Source organism: Diadema setosum, chromosome 7 (assembly GCF_964275005.1).
Source record: "Diadema setosum chromosome 7, eeDiaSeto1, whole genome shotgun sequence".
In the NCBI taxonomy this organism is placed as follows: Eukaryota; Metazoa; Echinodermata; class Echinoidea; order Diadematoida; family Diadematidae; genus Diadema; species Diadema setosum.
The window spans coordinates 12,930,937-12,949,241 of record NC_092691.1 but is presented as its reverse complement, the minus strand read 5'-3'; the positions used below and the strand labels follow the sequence as shown (position 1 = coordinate 12,949,241).

The 18,305-nt window shown below is 38.4% G+C and overlaps 1 protein-coding gene across 1 annotated transcript in view; it reads left to right on the top strand.

The window, feature by feature from the left end:
- The first annotated feature begins 806 nt into the window (after window positions 1–806).
- Window positions 807–18,305, top strand: part of LOC140230374 (uncharacterized) — a 42,588-nt gene continuing 25,089 nt past the window's right edge. The window contains exons 1-10 of the mRNA XM_072310521.1: window positions 807–1,153; window positions 2,894–3,053; window positions 3,449–3,619; window positions 4,108–4,199; window positions 5,335–5,566; window positions 6,238–6,483; window positions 10,314–10,536; window positions 11,421–11,510; window positions 12,382–12,590; window positions 13,054–13,257. Coding sequence (XP_072166622.1) covers window positions 807–1,153; window positions 2,894–3,053; window positions 3,449–3,619; window positions 4,108–4,199; window positions 5,335–5,566; window positions 6,238–6,483; window positions 10,314–10,536; window positions 11,421–11,510; window positions 12,382–12,590; window positions 13,054–13,257 — 1,974 coding nt within the window. The remainder of the gene's footprint in view (window positions 1,154–2,893; window positions 3,054–3,448; window positions 3,620–4,107; window positions 4,200–5,334; window positions 5,567–6,237; window positions 6,484–10,313; window positions 10,537–11,420; window positions 11,511–12,381; window positions 12,591–13,053; window positions 13,258–18,305) is intronic.

The following is an 18,305-nucleotide window of genomic DNA, read 5'->3' as shown; positions in this document are numbered from 1 at the left end:
GAGGACAACAAGAGACTATATCAGAAAAAAAAATGACGAGGCGAACATGATAACAAGACAACAGAGACAGCAATCTTTGAAGTTTGTGAAAAGAAATAATAGTACTGTGACACCTTTGTAAACAAAGGAAAAATAAATGGATAACTGCGATATGAACCTTATTCCTACCTTCATAGTATTCGGGCAATTGTGGCGATAGTATAGAGGTGGCGATGCAGATTCTACGAGCTAGTAACAAAATCCGCCCACAACCAAGTCCGATTCTGAGGAATCATATGGAATTGTAAAAAGAAAACCTCAATCTCTTTTTAAATGAGTATATAGATGGCAGAGAATTTCAGAAGTTTGGACCAGAATAAGTGTGTTCTTATAGCTAAAATCTCATAATGGGAACAAATGTAAACTAGGCCCTGTTGAATTGAATTGAATTCAAGAAAAATCTTTTTTTTTTTCCTTAAATGTTCTATTATTGTGATCTCCGGTTTTTGCACACTGTGTTGGGAAGGCCAAAAAGAGTTCTGCCATTCATTTCATTCTGGTCGGTCACAAGCAGAAAGTGGATATACAATCAATATGTCAAATTCATAATGATGTTTACTATTTGCATTGGTTAAAAATACAAAGCGTGGAGCTGTCTGACCCTGAACTCCGTAGTCACGTGAGGCTTTTCTACTGAAATATCAGGTGACCTCCTATCCGGGGTCACCTGATACATGATGCTATTTTGTATAGACATGCACAGGCGCAGCCTGCCTGCTGCTGGACGGACCGGACTGCGGTGATCTTCTGCTCTGACCAAAACACACATGATCACGAAAATGAAGCAGTCGCTGATTTTCTGCTTTATTGCTGCCTTCGTCTCAAACTTCAGATCTGGAGAATGTCTGTCTATTGGACATATGAAAATACCTTTCTGGAACGACACTTTGTCATGGGACCAAAGGTTAGACGACTTGCTAAGCCGCTTGAAAGTAGATGAAATGACATACCAGCTCGCCAAGGGTGGCGCAGGTCCGAACGGGCCATCCCCGCCGATCTCTCGCCTTAGGATCCAGCGGTACGTATGGAACACGGAATGTCTGCATGGAGATGCACAGGCGACTGAAAATGCGACGGCCTTTCCTCAAGCCATCGGATTAGCAGCAGCTTTTAGGTACAATGTCTGCTTTAGTAATTTACTTGCACTAGATCAGATCTAATTCGAAAACTGAACAGCCTGTTTTTGTTTTGTTTTGTCATATATCGATAATTGTGTGCAACAGTTAGTCAGCAGATTCAGCATTAATTTTACTCAGCAGGTTCACAAATGCAGCTTTTAGTAGTTTACGGACATAACAGAGCTCTTCAGTACCGGTACAGTTCTTATCTAAAGGCTCTCTTACAATCGGTCGTGCTGCTACTACGAGTGGTTTGCGTGCCAAAAGTGGGCCAAGTAGTGAGATGCACGCAAGTGGAAAGTATTTTTTTTGGTGGTCGCAAACACGACGCAGAGCACGCAGCCTGAAAACTGGCCTGTCAGTTGTTCGCTACGACCTGGCTGTGACAATAAGCATGCATGGGGCACGCTCCGAGTACGCAAGACAAAAGTACTGAGTAAGTTCGATAGGCGTGCGTGTAGAACGCAGGCAAAACATGCAACAATTTCGGGGGGGGGGGTATTTTCCCACGAAGGCGTACTTACCACGCAAGAGGCTTTTACTTGGGGTGAGCACACTTCCTATGTGCGTATTACCTACTTCCAAAATGCGTGGTGAGTACTACTACCGTACTTGTGAAGTACGTCACACTCAGACGATGAACGTGATCAGCACGATAGAAAGTGCGTCAGAAGTACATGTTGAGACATGTTCAGGTGCATCGTGCTCCTATATAAAAGCTGATACGGAGAGCGTGCTTTCAGTTCCGCATCGACATTTTCTGCAGTGAGTCCACACGAATGATGAAGAGACTCAGTGCACCCTTTTATATTATTGTGATTATCCGTGCGTTCTTCCAATTTGACGCACAATTGTCTTGCTTAACACTTCCGTGCTCCTTACGTTTCTGTTACGTTTCTCTTACTTCGTAAGTACGATTTCTGAAAACGCACGCTTCACTTGCAATTCATGTACAATTATCCCACTAATTGTGTGCGACAGAAGTAGAGATCTTACGTGCTCCTTACTTCTTCCTACTTCCAAAAAGGCGTACAGACCACTTGCGGGCCACACTTTTTGAGCAAGACACACCCACTCATTAAGTACTTACTACATGCTTCCCCTCCGATTTAATTTTCACCCTGCGACAACTCCACGCCTGACAGGAACTCCGAGTGCGCACAATCTCTAAACATGCATGACGGGATGTAAGAGAGGCTTTAGACAAGGCCAATATTAGTATTTTTTGGTCCATTCTTAAGCATAAATTACTTAAATTACTTAAATTCTGAAGTGTGGATGAATATGGCAAAGATAGACTCAAAGATAGTGTGTTTTTATACAAAAAAAAACAAACCCAACCATAATTATTGCCCCAAAATGTTTTTTTTTTTTAAAGAAAAGAATGCCTGCATGCACAAATCAAAATACCACTGACTCAAATGAAATAACTTTACAAGCTCTAGCATTTGATACTAAATCTGTCTCTGTAGCTCACATATTTTTTTTTCAAATTACATTGTACTTGCAGATTTGTGATGTGTAGGAAAAATTTCCATTTTTTTTTGGAATTGCCCTGTAATGTTCTATTCAAATAACTTTCAAGGGACATCCGTTGTACTAAGCAAACAACAAGCGTACATTGTAGTTTATACAACAGTATGATCATTTTGATGTCATTAACAATACTAGGATACAACACTTTGAGTGACACCTTTGATTTCTATTTCATGGAATATGGTAATTTTGTGTTGCAGCCGGGGACTTGTTCATGAGGTTGCAAATGCAACAGGCTATGAAGTGAGAGCAAAGAATAACTACTACACGGAGCATGCAGAGTTTTCTGACCATCAAGGATTAAGCTGCTTCAGTCCTGTCATTAACATAATGAGACATCCTTACTGGGGAAGAAATCAGGTTTGTAACCTCGTGTTATCTAGAGCGTAGACAGTGGAAAAAAGTTCTTTTTTTATGAATCACAACATTATAATGTGACAGTTGTTTTTTTTTATTCAGTGATTGGTATCAGAAAAAATTGAAGCAACAACTAAAACAGTTCCGAGGTAGCTTCTTACAGATAACTTTCCACTAGCCAAAAACTTTACTAGGTCTTTAATCTTAAAAATTCAGCACTCAAATTTAAACATTTATTTCAAAACATATGTTTTGTAATTGTATGCATTGGATATGAATGTTCCTGTGACATGGAGAGGATTTCCCAAAATTATGATAAGTCTGTCAAAATGTAATTTGACTATCATTTTTTATATGTCTGTGTATTTTCATTGATAGCGTATTTTTGTTGGCTACAGGAAACGTATGGAGAGGATCCGTATCTCACAGGGGAACTGGCCAAAAATTTTGTCTGGGGTTTGCAGGGCAGCCACCCTCGATACATCCTAGCCAATGCTGGATGCAAACACTTCGCTGCTTACTCGGGACCGGAAGACATCCCTTCATCTAGATTTACCTTTGATGCAAAGGTATCAACCCCAACTCCCCTCACAACATGATCCCTGTAGATGAATGTTTAGAAAATCTAAGTATTGATATAAGGGCCATTTGGCAAAACCATAAAGTTTGCTCAACTTATGCTGTAAGAACAGCATTCAGTTCATACATCGTTTTTTTTTTCTTTCTTTTTTTTGCTGATGTTATTTATGATGATGAAAATAGTAATGATAATTATAGTTATACAAGTACCAAGGTACATGTGATAGTAATAGTTAAGAGTAACATTAGTAACAATGGTAATGGTAATGATACTGGTGATAATACTACTACTAATAATTACATTAATATGAAAAGAAGTTAAAGTAATGATAGAGCAGCATTACTTATAGTGATAGACATAATGATTATAATGCTCTAAGTTATTATGATCAAAATGAGAATGTCCTGAGTCAGCAATGCTGGTGTTCAGTTTCTTTTTATCGTTACATACATGTGCACACATTCCATATCTCTACAGGTTAGCGATAGAGATATGCAGGTGACGTACATCTCAGCATTCAAAGAATGTGTCAAAGCGGGAACCTACAGCATCATGTGCAGCTATAATAGGTAATGGACAAATAGAGGCAGACATTTAACAAATACAGCGTACAGATAAAAGCTGAAGAGGTCAGTGAACTTCCATGGTATACAGAATGTACGTGGTGAGAAACAGATACATGTATTTGGTCTACACAATCTGCTTGCTTTTATAACCTTTCTTTATTCTGCTTCCTTTTCTGCTTCCTTTTATATACAATTTAACCCTATAAATTAGGATGGGGCATTTTTGAGAGTTCTTATTGCATGTCCAAGAAACCATGCACTGGAAATGTGTAAACCTGATTGGATGTTTTTCTTTTTGTCTTCTCATATGTGACCCGCTACAACAAAAGGATCCTAAAGTCGCTGACGGCTGAGCCGAGAAAATCGAGTTTGAAGTCGCATCATCAAAATTGGTCAAAACATTCGGATTTCTGTTTTTGGCACAATTTTGTAGTCTAATGTTTCGTCTATCATCAGCCGAAATTTCGAAGCTAAATGATCAAAGGAAAGGCAAGAAATCAGCGTTTTTCTGGGCCATGATTTTCCGACTTTCAACGTAACAGAAACGTGTCTGAAGCTTTGGATTTAGCGCCGCAGCTAGACTCCACCCCTAGCAACGAGGGAGTGATCTTATTGGTCAGTAAGTGGCATCCTAATTACTGATTGGTTGTGCGTAGATCGCTGACACTAAGCTTGAATGAACATCACGGAGGTCGCTAGGAGCATGCCTTCTATTGTCAAGCGGTGAAAACTGTCTCGCCTCCCCTTGATCATGATAGTTTCGGAAGGTAAACTTTGAAGGCGTTTTTCTCGAAACTGATTTTCTCAACCACTTGACATGCGCTAATAAAATCATCGATATCTTCGCAACCGAGTAATTTTATGAGTTGTGCTATATAAGAAATGAAAGTAGAAGAGTAAGGGAATAATGTCATGCCATTTTAAGAAAATTGTCCTCCCCGACTTTCGGATCCTTTTGTTGTAGCGGGTCACATATAAGTTATCTATTACCACAGTCTGTGTAATTAAACTATTGTAAGTATATAGTCAAATGAAGATAATTAAGTTAGTAACTGTAAAGGATGAAATCCATGTGAATTATCTGCCAGTGTTAGGATGGCATATCTATTCACAATGTTTTTGTCGTAAACCTTTATAGTGTGAACGGTATTCCGGCCTGTGCAAACACATATCTCCTGACCAACATCCTTCGCAAGGAGTGGGGCTTCCAGGGCTACGTTGTCAGTGATCAGCAAGCCCTGGAGCGGATCCAGACGACTCATCACTACACCTCATCGCCCCTGGAAACAGCTGTGAGGAGCCTGAAGGCGGGATGCAACCTAGAGCTTGGATACTCTCTACCACCGGTGTATGCACACCTCATGGAAGCTGTAAGCTATTTCTTCCAGAGTGTTTTGCTTGACCCGTTGAAGACTAGTCCCGAGTATACTCGGGCAGGTGTCGATAGGAAATGCATGTTGTACATAGCAAAATCACCTCGTCCTCAACTCAGCAAGCTCTGGGGAAAAATATTCGCAGAAAATCAGAAGGATAATTCAAAATGAAGAAGATGCCTATTTGAGACAGAAATAGGAATTGTAATTATCTAAAATGTGTTGCCTGTTTAAAAATCAGTGATGATTTTTGGAATTAAGATTCTTTAAAGAAATCTGCAACTGATACAAACAATTGTGAATAACAGAGGAGTGAAATAGGAAAATCTGAAAGAATAAGAATTGTAAAAAAGCACAGCATCATTCTCTGCCAAGTTGGAATGCTGCACATATCCCCACAGTATTGTGTGATCTTTTTTTGATTCATTTGTGCATGTGTTTATGTGTGTGAGTGTTTGTGTTTGAAAATGTGGCTGTGATTATATTTGTAGGCAGAGAATTATGCCAAGTTCTGCCTTATTTGATCTTATGGTAAATAGAATTTTGACACATGCAGAATACATAAAATACATAAAAACTGTTCCTGTAAGAACAAACTAGGAAATGCACGAAGAGAGAAATCTTCCAGAGTTATCCTCATCTTTTGGTTCTTCCTGACATTTGTATAGGTTCAACTGGGAATGCTGACTCCGCAAGAATTACAGGAGAGTTTGCGTCCCTTGTTCTACACTCGTCTACGTCTAGGGGAGTTTGACCCAGATCACCGAAATCCTTACAAGGCACTGACAGTGGAGGAAGTGGTTGAGTCTCCCTACCACCGGGACCTGGCAGTGAAGGCTGCCCTCAAGAGTTTTGTGCTGCTCAAGAATGAGAAAGACACCTTGCCAGTAGAGGGCAGCATTAAGACACTTGCGGTGAGATACCAAATGATTTCAGTAGACTTTTGAAGTATCCAGAGACATGTTAAGTAGATGAAACTCCAGACATTAGGCTCTCTTGATCTGCTCTTGTAACATGACCAATACTTAAAACTTGTTAACAAGGTATTGTATTTGATTTATTCTCAGCAACTGGGAAAAGAAAATGAGAAATTAAGAGCAACAAAACAGGAGTGCAATATTTCACACTGTGTTTTTTGTTGTTGTTGTTTTTGGTTTTTGGTTTTTTTTTTTTTTTTTTGGGGGGGGGGGAAATCCTGTGAAAAAAATGCGCATGAAGCAGTACATGCAATGTTGTACAAATGTAGATACAGTTTTCTTACTTTGTTCTTACTTGCTTGTTGCTGACATATTTCTTGTGCCTTGAATGCTATGTTTAGTGTCACACATTCCTAGTTGAGGACACTATCATATATTGTGTATACATCCAAACAAACAAACAAAAAAACGCCATAAAAAAAAAACCCTTAAATGGTAGCTTTGCTCTGCCATGACTTCATATGCATTGTACAAAGTTGAGTTCTTGTTTATTCAGACAAGTTGTAATGGAGAATAGAAAAGTAAAACTATCCCATGAATTTGCATATGCAGTACGAAGAATGATTATGTCTATAGGTACAAAGATAGTTATTTGTCTAATCCTTCTTTAAATGGGATATGACATGACTACAGAAAATTTGATTTAGATCTTGTAGTTACTCAACCCATGTAGCCCACAAAGAAAAACAGATAAAGAAAGAAGAAAAATGTCACCATTGTCTATGCTGTGACTTCAATGTATATATATATATTTTTTTCTCTTTTCTTTTTATTGGAGGTAATCTATTAGATTTTAGACTGATAACTATCACATGTCTGCTAAGGGAGCAGTGGATGCTTCATAGCAAGCAAACATGAGCCCCATAATTCCCCTCTGAAGGACTAGGCCATTGTGATGAAGTGCCTTGAACAGGCAGAAACTCAAACCAGGAACTTTGTGATCAATGATAGCCTATCATCTCATCCGCTGAGCCACAACAGCCCCCCAAATATGCACCTTGAATCATATTGATACAAGTTTGATAAGTGATCCGTTTTACCCGTGATTTATTAAATGCTTGTGAAGATTCAGATCTTTTTTCATGTTGTAACGAATGTCAAACCATGTAAGAATAGAGCACTGTGTAGTGTTCTAACTTCACACAAATTGTTATAGGAAAATTGCATCACATTCCTTGGGTTTTACTCTCATTTTGGCAAAGAAGGGAAACAACAAAGCAGGGGATGGTGATTTCAAGACTTAAAAAATTTGACTCTCTTGCTCCTCTCTGATAACCCCCAAAATAACTGAATTCTCTTCTGCATAACGCGTTTATTCCTTGTCACTCATACCATATACAGTATTTAGGTGATCCGAGTATCCTCTCGGATCACCTTCTGTATCTGTACGGATTCTTTATTTCTTTATTTCTGGACAAAAGTTGTGCAGAGGTTAGCTCAGAAAGTGCATTGCCTATCAATGTCAAACTTATACCATATACATGTATGTATCGTGTCCCAAAGACGACAGATCTAGTAAAATCACAGTGATCAGTCGACCGTGACGTCCCTATGACGTCATTATATGAAAACACATTTTCATTCATATCTCATTAATGGAATGGAAATTTTCAATTAAATTTACGTCACATATATTTCAAGTCAAACGCATTCTACTCATGTTATCAAAATTCATATTTATTATTCAAACGTGCGCGTACGCGTGCGTTGAAATATTTGTATGCTTCAATCGAGCTCAAAATATTTTTGCACACGTTTCAGACCATTTTGAGCATTTTTTGAAAAATTGAAAAAATCGGACGGACGCGTATGTGAGCGCACATATGCGCACGCACAGCTCATATGCAATAGAAATTTCCCGTTTTTTTCACATTTATCAGATGCCTGAAATGTCAAGGAATATTTCTAGAAAGTTTCAAGTCAATCCGACTTAATATGAAGTCATACGTGCCCGTCAAAGTTGAAATTCCGCGCGCGCGTCAATGGCGATATACAGTGCAACTATGCCAAAAAACCTCCAATTTTAAATCCGATTTTACTCTTCAGGATGGACGGTGACCCCCCATTTTCTTTACATATTTTGAAAGCTGATGAGTTGTAGATATCATTTCATGGGTTGGCGATACTGAAAAAATGATTAAAAGATATCAAATTTCTTAATAAAGTAAAAAAAGTAAATTTTCAAAATGACGTCATCAAATTTCAAGTTTACTCGAGCGTGTCTCACTTATCCTTTGCCAATTTCCACCTAAATTTCAATATGTTGTAGCTTATGAAATGCTCTTTCATAAATGTAATTACACAATTTTTATGAGATGACGACATCACCTCGAAAAAATGGATTGAAGGTAACCCTGTCAAATTTGACCAGTTTACGTGTAATCTCTATAGGAGTGCAATTTTTATGGAAATGAAAATTGACATGACTATCTTTATCGAGCACTAGCTCACTTATGCTTCGGTGAATTCCTCTAAGATTTCAATATGTTGTAGCTGAGACATAGGGCTATCGTTAATGTGCCCTTCGTTTTTTCATACGTTGTCGGGATCACGTGAAAAAACTTGGTTGAAATTAAAGCGCATCTTCGATGTATTGAAAAATTTCTTTCTTTTTGCAACTTTCTGTGCAATAACTCAAGAAAAACATACCCTATCACCACCATATTTTGCATATGTTTAGTTCATGTCACGAACATTATTTCACAAAATAACAACTACTTGATCAGACGCCATCTTGGGTATGTAAATTAGGGTCAAAGGTCATAAATGTTTCATCCTGTATCTTGGTAAATATATGTCCTATCTTTCTCATATTTTGCACAAGTAAAGACCATGTTACAAGGATCATTTCACAAAATAACCACTAATTGCTAAGATGCTATCTTGGGTGTGCAAAGTGGGGTCAAAGGTCATAGTACTTCTTTCTCAATCTTCGCTATTACGTGTTATCTCTATGGGAGGGAGTTTTTCTAGATGTGAAAATTGACATGACTATCGTTATCAAGCACTATCTCACTTATGCTTCAGTGAATTTCTCCTAGATGTTAATATGTTGTAGCTGAAACTTTGTGCTATCATCGTTAAGTGCCCGTTGTTTTTTCACACGATGTCGGTATCACGTCAAAATACTTGGTTGAAATTAAAGCTCATCAACGATGTATTGAAATATTTCTTTCTTTGCGCAACTTTCTTTGCAAAAACTCAAGAAAAACATGCTCTATCACCACCATATTTTGCACATGTTTAGTTCATGTCACCTACATTATTTCATAAAATTAAGACTTCTTGATCAGACGCCATCTTGTTTATGTAAATAAGGGTCAAAGGTCATGACTGTTTCATATTGTATCTTGGTGAATACCTGTCCTATCTTTCCCATATTTTGCACACTTATAGACGATGTCGCAAGAATCATTTCACAAATTAACCACTTTTTCCTCAGGTGCCATCTTGGGAGTGTAAAGGTGGGTCAAAGGTCATATGTATTTGTTGCTGTATCTTCGTTATCTAGTGTATACAGAATTTAGTACCAAGGATGGCAGATATGACTCCCTTTTCTAAATGAGAATCCAAACATCACACGGCCAATGTCTCTAAACACAGATGAAACCTGTATGGTCATGCGTATTGCGATCAGGACTCGAATCATTGATAAAAAAAAATCGGATGACCTTAATTTGTCAGTGATGATAAATTACAATCTCTAGTTGTTTTATTGGTACTGTAATATGACTTATATGAAGCATTGATGTTTATTGTTTTTATAGGTTGTCGGCCCATTTGCTAATGCCACTGACCTACTGTTTGGAAATTACCATGCCAACACTGATCGCACCTACATTACCAATGTTCTGAGTGGACTGTCTCCCTTAGCAACTGAGACCAGATTTGCCGCTGGATGCGAGTATCCAAAGTGTCCGTCCTACAATCAGACGTCCATCTCAGCTGCTGTGGATGGGGCAGATTTAGTGGTGGTGTGCTTGGGAACGGGTGAGAAAGATTATACAATGCAACCATGTCTACCAGAAGTATATTTGTTGTTGTTGTTTTTTATTCTGCAATTACATTTGCAATGTGAAATTACTCTGAAAAATCTGTATAATGATAAAGGGAAGAGATTATGAATAACACTTTAAAGTCTTAATGGCAGACAAATTTATTTCAAGTGATGAAACCTTGTTGTTTTCACTATTTACTGTAATACACTGCAGTTTTATGTTTTGTTTGAAAGCCTACAAATATCGGCAGTATGCATGTCCATTACTGTTCTTGTGTAAGAATATTGTGCATACTGTATACGCCATATATTTTGCGAGTCTAAATTTTCACGAATCAGGAATTCCTGACGATTTCACAAGTGGTTAAATTCCTGATCGTGGAGTCGTGTACTGAACGGAGAAATGTACATGCGTACGTCACATCCACATCAGGATCAGAGTCAATATTTTCGTGTGTCTTTAATTTCGTGAATAGCACCTGAATTGCGAAATTCGCGAAAATAAAAACTTTGCGAAATATTTGGCGTATACAGTATGATGTATGTATTTAATTTGATTGTCTATTGCTGATACATATGAATACATGACTATGATTTGAGGCATGTTACATCTGACCACCAGCAGGTGGAACAATCCAGAGCGAATAGCTGGTGCACTGCTAACAATGTGGAATAACTATTGTATAAAATGCTACATACGTTTGGGGGGGGGGGTGGGTGGAGTGAATGAGCATGTGCATCAAAAACAGTTTGTAAAGTGACAAGGAACAAATGAAACAATAGGGTGATTCAATGGAAACAGAGAGAGTCTGTGAGGCTGTATTGGTCAGCTAGAATGCATGATTCACAGAGTGTGAGTGTACATTCTTCTTGACAGGTATTGGGGTTGAAGCAGAGTCAAAGGACAGAAAAGACATGCTATTACCTGGCAGACAACTGCAGCTACTTCAAGAAGCTGTCAAAACTGGTAATTGTGGTTTTTGTGTTTTTGTTGCTTCTCCTAGACACTGCCTGAGAGATTGATCATGCAGAGTGTGATGTGATGACCTCAGTCCAAGATGTGACTTGCATGCACCTGTCATTTGTCCTTATCCCAAGAGTCCATGATTTTGCTTTTGTTTTGTGCGAGCTATGCAAGATGATGTATGAAAAAAGTGGACAGTTTTGTGTGAGTAATTTTTGTGGGCGGGGGGAGGGGTAAGATAAATTTTGTGTGTTTTTGACACGGGGAAATCAAAATATAAGATAGTGTTACATTTTATATCAAGCAAAATATTCACATGCTTTTATTTTCATGCTACAGCTGTAGTTTCATGTTGCTCAATACAGTGTATGTGTGAAAATGTCCACACACTTCAACAATTTCCACTTTTACAGTATATTCATATTTTTCTGACAGTGCAAGAATGTGTAATTCAGAATTGAAGTTTAGAAGAGATAATGCTGTGTACTGTGGAATCAAAGTTTCATTGTTGTGTGTGTCTTTTCTTTCTTTGAACGAGGTTTTAGCTGTGTTTTGTCCCTTTCAACGCACAGCTAGCATGGCTTGGTAAAGATTAAGCACTTCAATAGACCCAGTACATCAGAGCCTCTTTTCTTGAAATAGTTCACACTTTTCCAGAGTGTGTGCTTTCTTTCCAGTATTTACATGTAGATAGGTCAGGGGAGTCCATATGAATTGAGTTACAGAACTGTATACATCATTTTAACGCTTAGAGTGTGATCTTTCAGAATCTGCCCTTAACTAAAAATCCATGTCTGGCGACTTTTTGGTGGTTTTGTGATGCAGGGTCACATGCAATACCCATGTTGTACTTACATCTTGTACATGTATCTAGCTGCAGACAAGCCGGTTGTCCTACTTCTCTTCAATGCTGGTCCCGTCAATATTACCTGGGCACTCACCAGTCCTTCTGTACATGCAATTGTGGAGTGCTTCTTTCCAGCCCAGGCCACTGGGGTTGCTCTCCGACAAATGTTCCAAAACTCTCCAGGAGCCAACCCTGGGGGCAGGCTTCCCTTTACATGGCCTGCCACTGAACAGCAGGTGAACTCATCTAATGGACATTTTCATGATTGATCGATTGAACAGTAGCACTCTCTTGCACTGATTGATTGGTTTCATCTAAGGCAGTGCTGATTTTTTTTTTCCAATACTTCTGTGTTTATAATATTAAGTTAAGTAAGATTTTACATACCAGGTGCCAAGTATGTGAACATCGTAGGGGTCTATTAATGAAATGAAATGTATGACACTATGAAAGTGATAGAAACAACCCATTGGATGTTTATCAGTAAGGTGGAGAAGTGTACAAAGCTGAAAGGACATACACAAGTGTGTGTGTGTTTGTGTGTGCACATATTGTGTTTGATAATGCCATAAAATTCTCCGCATATCATCATTTTCATACTGCTCTTATGACTTTTTTTTTTTTATGGCACTTCTTTCATTCTCCAGTGATGTACAGTGGGAATTAACATAAGTCCTAATTCTTATTTCTCGTTTCAAGATACCACCAATGGAGAACTATTCCATGGCTGGGCGTACTTATCGATACTTTGATGGTGATCCGCTCCTTCCATTTGGGTACGGTTTGTCCTACACAAAGTTCAACTACTCCAAGCTTGTCCTCACTCCAGCCAGCATTCATCCGTGCCAAAATGTAACAGTGAACGTCACTGTGACGAACATAGGAAACATCACAGGGGATGAGGTGAGATGACAGACCTTTTCCTTCTCTCTTACTTCATCTCCACTTTCATGAGTCTGACTGCAACACACAATCCCACTCCTCAGAATTGTCCTCAAAATATGTATGTTCTATTTCATTCAGTTTTGCAGGAGACTGCACTGTTTCCATTGAGTTGGTGGTAGGTATATAGGGACTGTTTCTATCTCCACTGCTTTTCTCTCAACATTGAGCATGTGAAAATTAATATTCCTTCAAAAAATATCCAGTCATAGATATATCTAGTCTACCTGATTAAAGTTACAATCTCATCCAGGATGATTTTAGTAGAACATGATTTGATAATCGGATAAACAAACCTGCATTTATAGTGGCCACCTCTCTATAGCAGCCACCTGCTGTATGTAGCCACTAAAAAATCCTGGGAGAAAAGCCCAGTCAAAGACCCTGCGCATTAAGGTCACCTGCCTAATGCTGCCAGTGGTCACCATTTTGAATTCTGCAGTAGTGTGTTAACTGTAGCAACCACAGTCCCTTATGGCATATGGAGCCACGGCTGAGGCTATAATTCAGCATGTACCGTTAGTGCACCAGTTTTCGACAGGGCCCAGATTTCGGAGAAAAGCAACACATTGTCTGCAAAAATTTTGATGTCAGCCGTTTGTACAACGTAGGGGTTCAAAACAATATGACGCATTTTGTATACATCGCCGTAAAATGAAATTCACCCATGCCAGTTATCTTACTTTCGTATCAATTTGTTTGCCAAATCCTGATGTTTGATTTCATAATCGTCTTTAGTAATTTCATGGCTGAATTCGTGATAAATGAGCAAACTTGTAGAAAGAGTTGGCTTTGAGAATGTGGCACCAGATTTCGACATTCCCATATCAAGACACATTATAGAGGAAACAACAAGTTCTTGCGCTGGTATGATTGCTGATTTGCGTCCACAATGCAGTGTATGCGTACCGCGGTACTGTACGCGCCATGTGATTTCTGTGTGATGCGCGCTGTGATTGTGTTGAAAAATGATGCTGGGTGTCGAAATCTGATGCCAGCGACGGCATGATGGAAATCGCTTAAAAATTGAACACGAGTGCATTAAAATGGGAATTTGTTCAAGGCATATTATTATTGGCCTTTGTTGCTCAACTTCATATCGAAATTCCGAGGTAAAACGGTGCAGTATTGATGGTAAACAAGGAAATGTGCTAAAGTGTCGAAAACTGGTACCCTAACGGTATTTCTGTTTTGCAGCTGTGCCAGTCATGCATGGTGAACAATTCAATGATCACATTCATCCACCATTTAGGCATATAGAAGTGCAGTCATGAAAATCTTGCTTACTTTGGCATGCTGGTATGCAATAAATTGATTATAATAGCAATGTTGTTCAATGTACAAAATGTTTTCAACTCATTGATACAAGTACACATAAATACTTTATATACATACAACAATAATACATGTACAGGTATGTGATATATCAGGACATGAAACATTGTAAAACCTGTCTGTAGTCGTCAGCGCTGCTGTCTGTAAACCCCACTTTTTCATCTCCCCTGGGTGGCTTCTATAGAAAGGTGTGACTATTATAAACAATAGTGATGTGTACTGGATTTTTTTTTTCAGTCCAGATAATATGGAGTAGAATAAAAAAAAGAATAAAGAAGAAGCAAATCACTATTCCAGCATTGTGAATTGATTTGACAAGGTAAGTTAAAAGAAGGCAACTCTTGCTGCTTGAAAGAAGTCTTATGACAGGAAGTTTGTTGGTTACATGAGGGCACTCCTCCGTCAAGATAAGTGTGTGGAATGGTTTCTAAATCTTATCGCAGGAGTTACCCGTAGGAGGCCCACATGTATTCTTGTTATCCTTTATCAGCGTGCATGCTGGGAGTGAGGTGGTTTTTCCGAGCTGTGACGCTTGTTTGGGTCATGTGATGTTGGTGTCATGGTGGGATGGTTTGCTTTGCTGGTCTTGTGGTTGGTTGTGGTGGGAAGCCATTGACACTGGGCTAGTCGCTCGTTAGATAAAGCGATGAGCCACATGTTTTGGGGCTATTGTGTTTTTTTTAAATGACTTCACAATTAGTGGGTATAAAGAAGGCAGAAAAAGATGTGCTTGCATCTGATGATGGAAACAGTAAAAAAACAGAGCTCTCTCTTTCAATTTATATCGCTGGAATCTCATAAAAATGAAAGTTTCTCATTGTTCACATCTATAGTTTAACCCATTGAGGACGGGCTGATTTTGCTACAACACGCATTTCCCATAGGCACCTGCCTGAGTATACATGGGACTCGTCTTCAACGGGTTATTAACAAATACATGTAGTGATTCATTATTGTAAATCTAATGGGTCAAATGAAAAGTCTGTGGGTATTTCAGAATTTGTATTTCTTGGAATGCGTTTAGTTGGTATATGACAGTCCATTCATGATCTTAACCAAATTCTGAAGTGAAAAGGCTGGTATGTGTAGGTATCATGAAAGTGTCTCAGGAATTCAATAGAATATAAGGAAAATTCAAGGAATAATTTGCGTGATTACTACAAACAGATGTGTAGGCTCAATATCAGGAAGCACCCCAAAACAGTCAAAGGAACAATACAGTTTCTATGATGCCAATTAGCAGCCATCAACCAGCTGTAAGGATTTAATTTAGACTTGACTTAATTTGGTAACATCTTTTATTTATTACCTCCGCCAAGGGAGGAGGTTATGTTTTCTTTACTGTTGTGTGTTCGTTTGTTAGTTAGTTTGTCCGTGTGCAAAATAACTCAAAAAGTAGTTAACAAGTTTGGATGAAACTTGCAGGAAAGGTTTGGAATGATACAGGTAACAGATTATAAAATTTTGGTAGTGATCCGAGAATTTTTTGGGAAGTTATAAAGGATTTTTTACATTTTGGCAGGTAGGGTCAATAAACTTGGGAGTTCAGGCTGCGTGTATTGAGGTTGGCATGCGCGCACTAAAGTGCGTGCTCTAGTTTCTGCAAGGGTAAGGCATGCCGTGCAGCTGAGGGTTTATGACGTAACAAAAGGCTTCTATATTGGGAAATCGAGCGACTTTCAGCACACAATGCTATAAGTACGTATATGGGTCGAAATCACTGATACATGTATCTCTATGGAATTGAACAAGATCAGTGGTGGAAATGAGCTGCATGCTTGGCGGAGGTCTGCGCTCTCAGAGTGCTTCTCTAGTCTTATATATGAAATATTGAATGCCTGACTGTACAACTGGATATTAATGATTATAGTTAGAATGATTTTGATGATAATGATGATTAATGATGATACTCTCTGCTGTCCCAATCAGTTCATTGTGCCTGTGACATTTAACTTTAGCAGTGTATTGTTTAATGGATAAGAATGAATATGACATACAGTTGAACCTCTCGTATCCGGACAAGTCGGGACCGGGGCTCGTCCGGATAAGGGATTTGGCCGGATACGGGAGACTCAATGCTTTATACATGTACATACCGTATAATAGAGCTCTATGGTACATACACATACACATGTACTGATGTAGCCCATTGTAGTACCACATGTAGTAATGTGTATACTGCGACCTTTTCATTGTTACACTCAGTAACAGACCCCAAAATAGAGGTTCGTGTTTGCAAGCGGAAATCATTTTCTTTTATAAATTCTTGGGATGATTTACCTAAATAATTATTAAGAAATGTATCAAGTATATGTAATTCATGTGTGTTTCCTCCCGTAATTATTAAAAAAAGATAACAAATCACGGCGAGATTGCGTCCGGATAATAGAGAGATCCGGATAAAGGGAGGCCGGATAATAGAGGTTCAACTGTATATATATATTGTAATGTAACGGGTGGTGTTACATTTGGAATGTTATTATGAAGCAGAAATGAAGGAGCTCAGGTACAGTTTTGGTACATTTCATCGATGCAAAGTGTTTATTCACAATCGTTCAGAAATATCATGATGAAGTTCAATGACAAGTTAAATGACGAGTATGTACATCAGAGTAAAATATAGAAGTATCAAGATGCAGGAGAGAGAGAGCAATATCCAGTAGAGGTTGACTCTCTGATGTCGAAATCATGATCCCTCTTGGGGGCTTGGAAAGAACACCAAACTTGGAAATGTTCAATGGGTGATGGGTGAGAATTTTGGTAAGACAACCAATCAAAAGGGGATAACTAAAAAGAGTGACCAAAGGGGTTGTCCTAAGGGGTGATGTTTGACCAATTAAAGGAGGGGGATTCTTTTGTGGAGGAGGAAGTATTATAAGATAAGGGGCAGACAAAGAGTCTGGTGGTTCACAAGGTGTGTGTATATAATCTTTGGGTAATTAAACCAGGGACAAAGAAGGGTTGTTACGAGGGTGATTAAATGACTCCTTGATGTAAACATCAAACAAGGGTAATTAACGACAGGAAATTAATAGTAAATAATCTTGGTGTTATATTCTGAGGTGAGTATACAAAAGCAAGGGAATTTAAGTTGAGTTGTTAATGAACAGGAAGTTATCCCCAAAATATCCTAAATATGTACATTACATCCCCTTTTGTTAGGAAACAAGGCTCGGGGGGGGGGGGGGGGGGGGGGTTAAAATATCACAAACAAATCAGAACAAAGAGAGGCTTCTGGAATTTCCAGAATCTGAATGTTGGAAAACAAAATGATAGATATTATAAATAAAAACAAATGAATGGTAGGTAGTGGAACTCAAATCATTACTGTCCCACTATCACTTTCACACATTCACTCTCACACATTTAAATGACATAATGATGATCTATTTACAATGAGATACAGTGAATAAAGTAACCAAAACTAATGCAATATTCTTCAACAGAATTATCCTAAAATGGTCAATTTCTTCAACCATAACAGTAACAACTGAGCAATGACTATAATTTATAACTTCAATATGCTCAATTATCAAACTAGGAAAATTAAACCAGCACAAAATATGCATGAATAGGAATTCATGATTAAAAGAGCAAATCAGGAAATATCAGCGAAAATTAATATATCAAATCATAATCAAGAATTTGAGTCATTCTCGCAGACGCTAATTTCC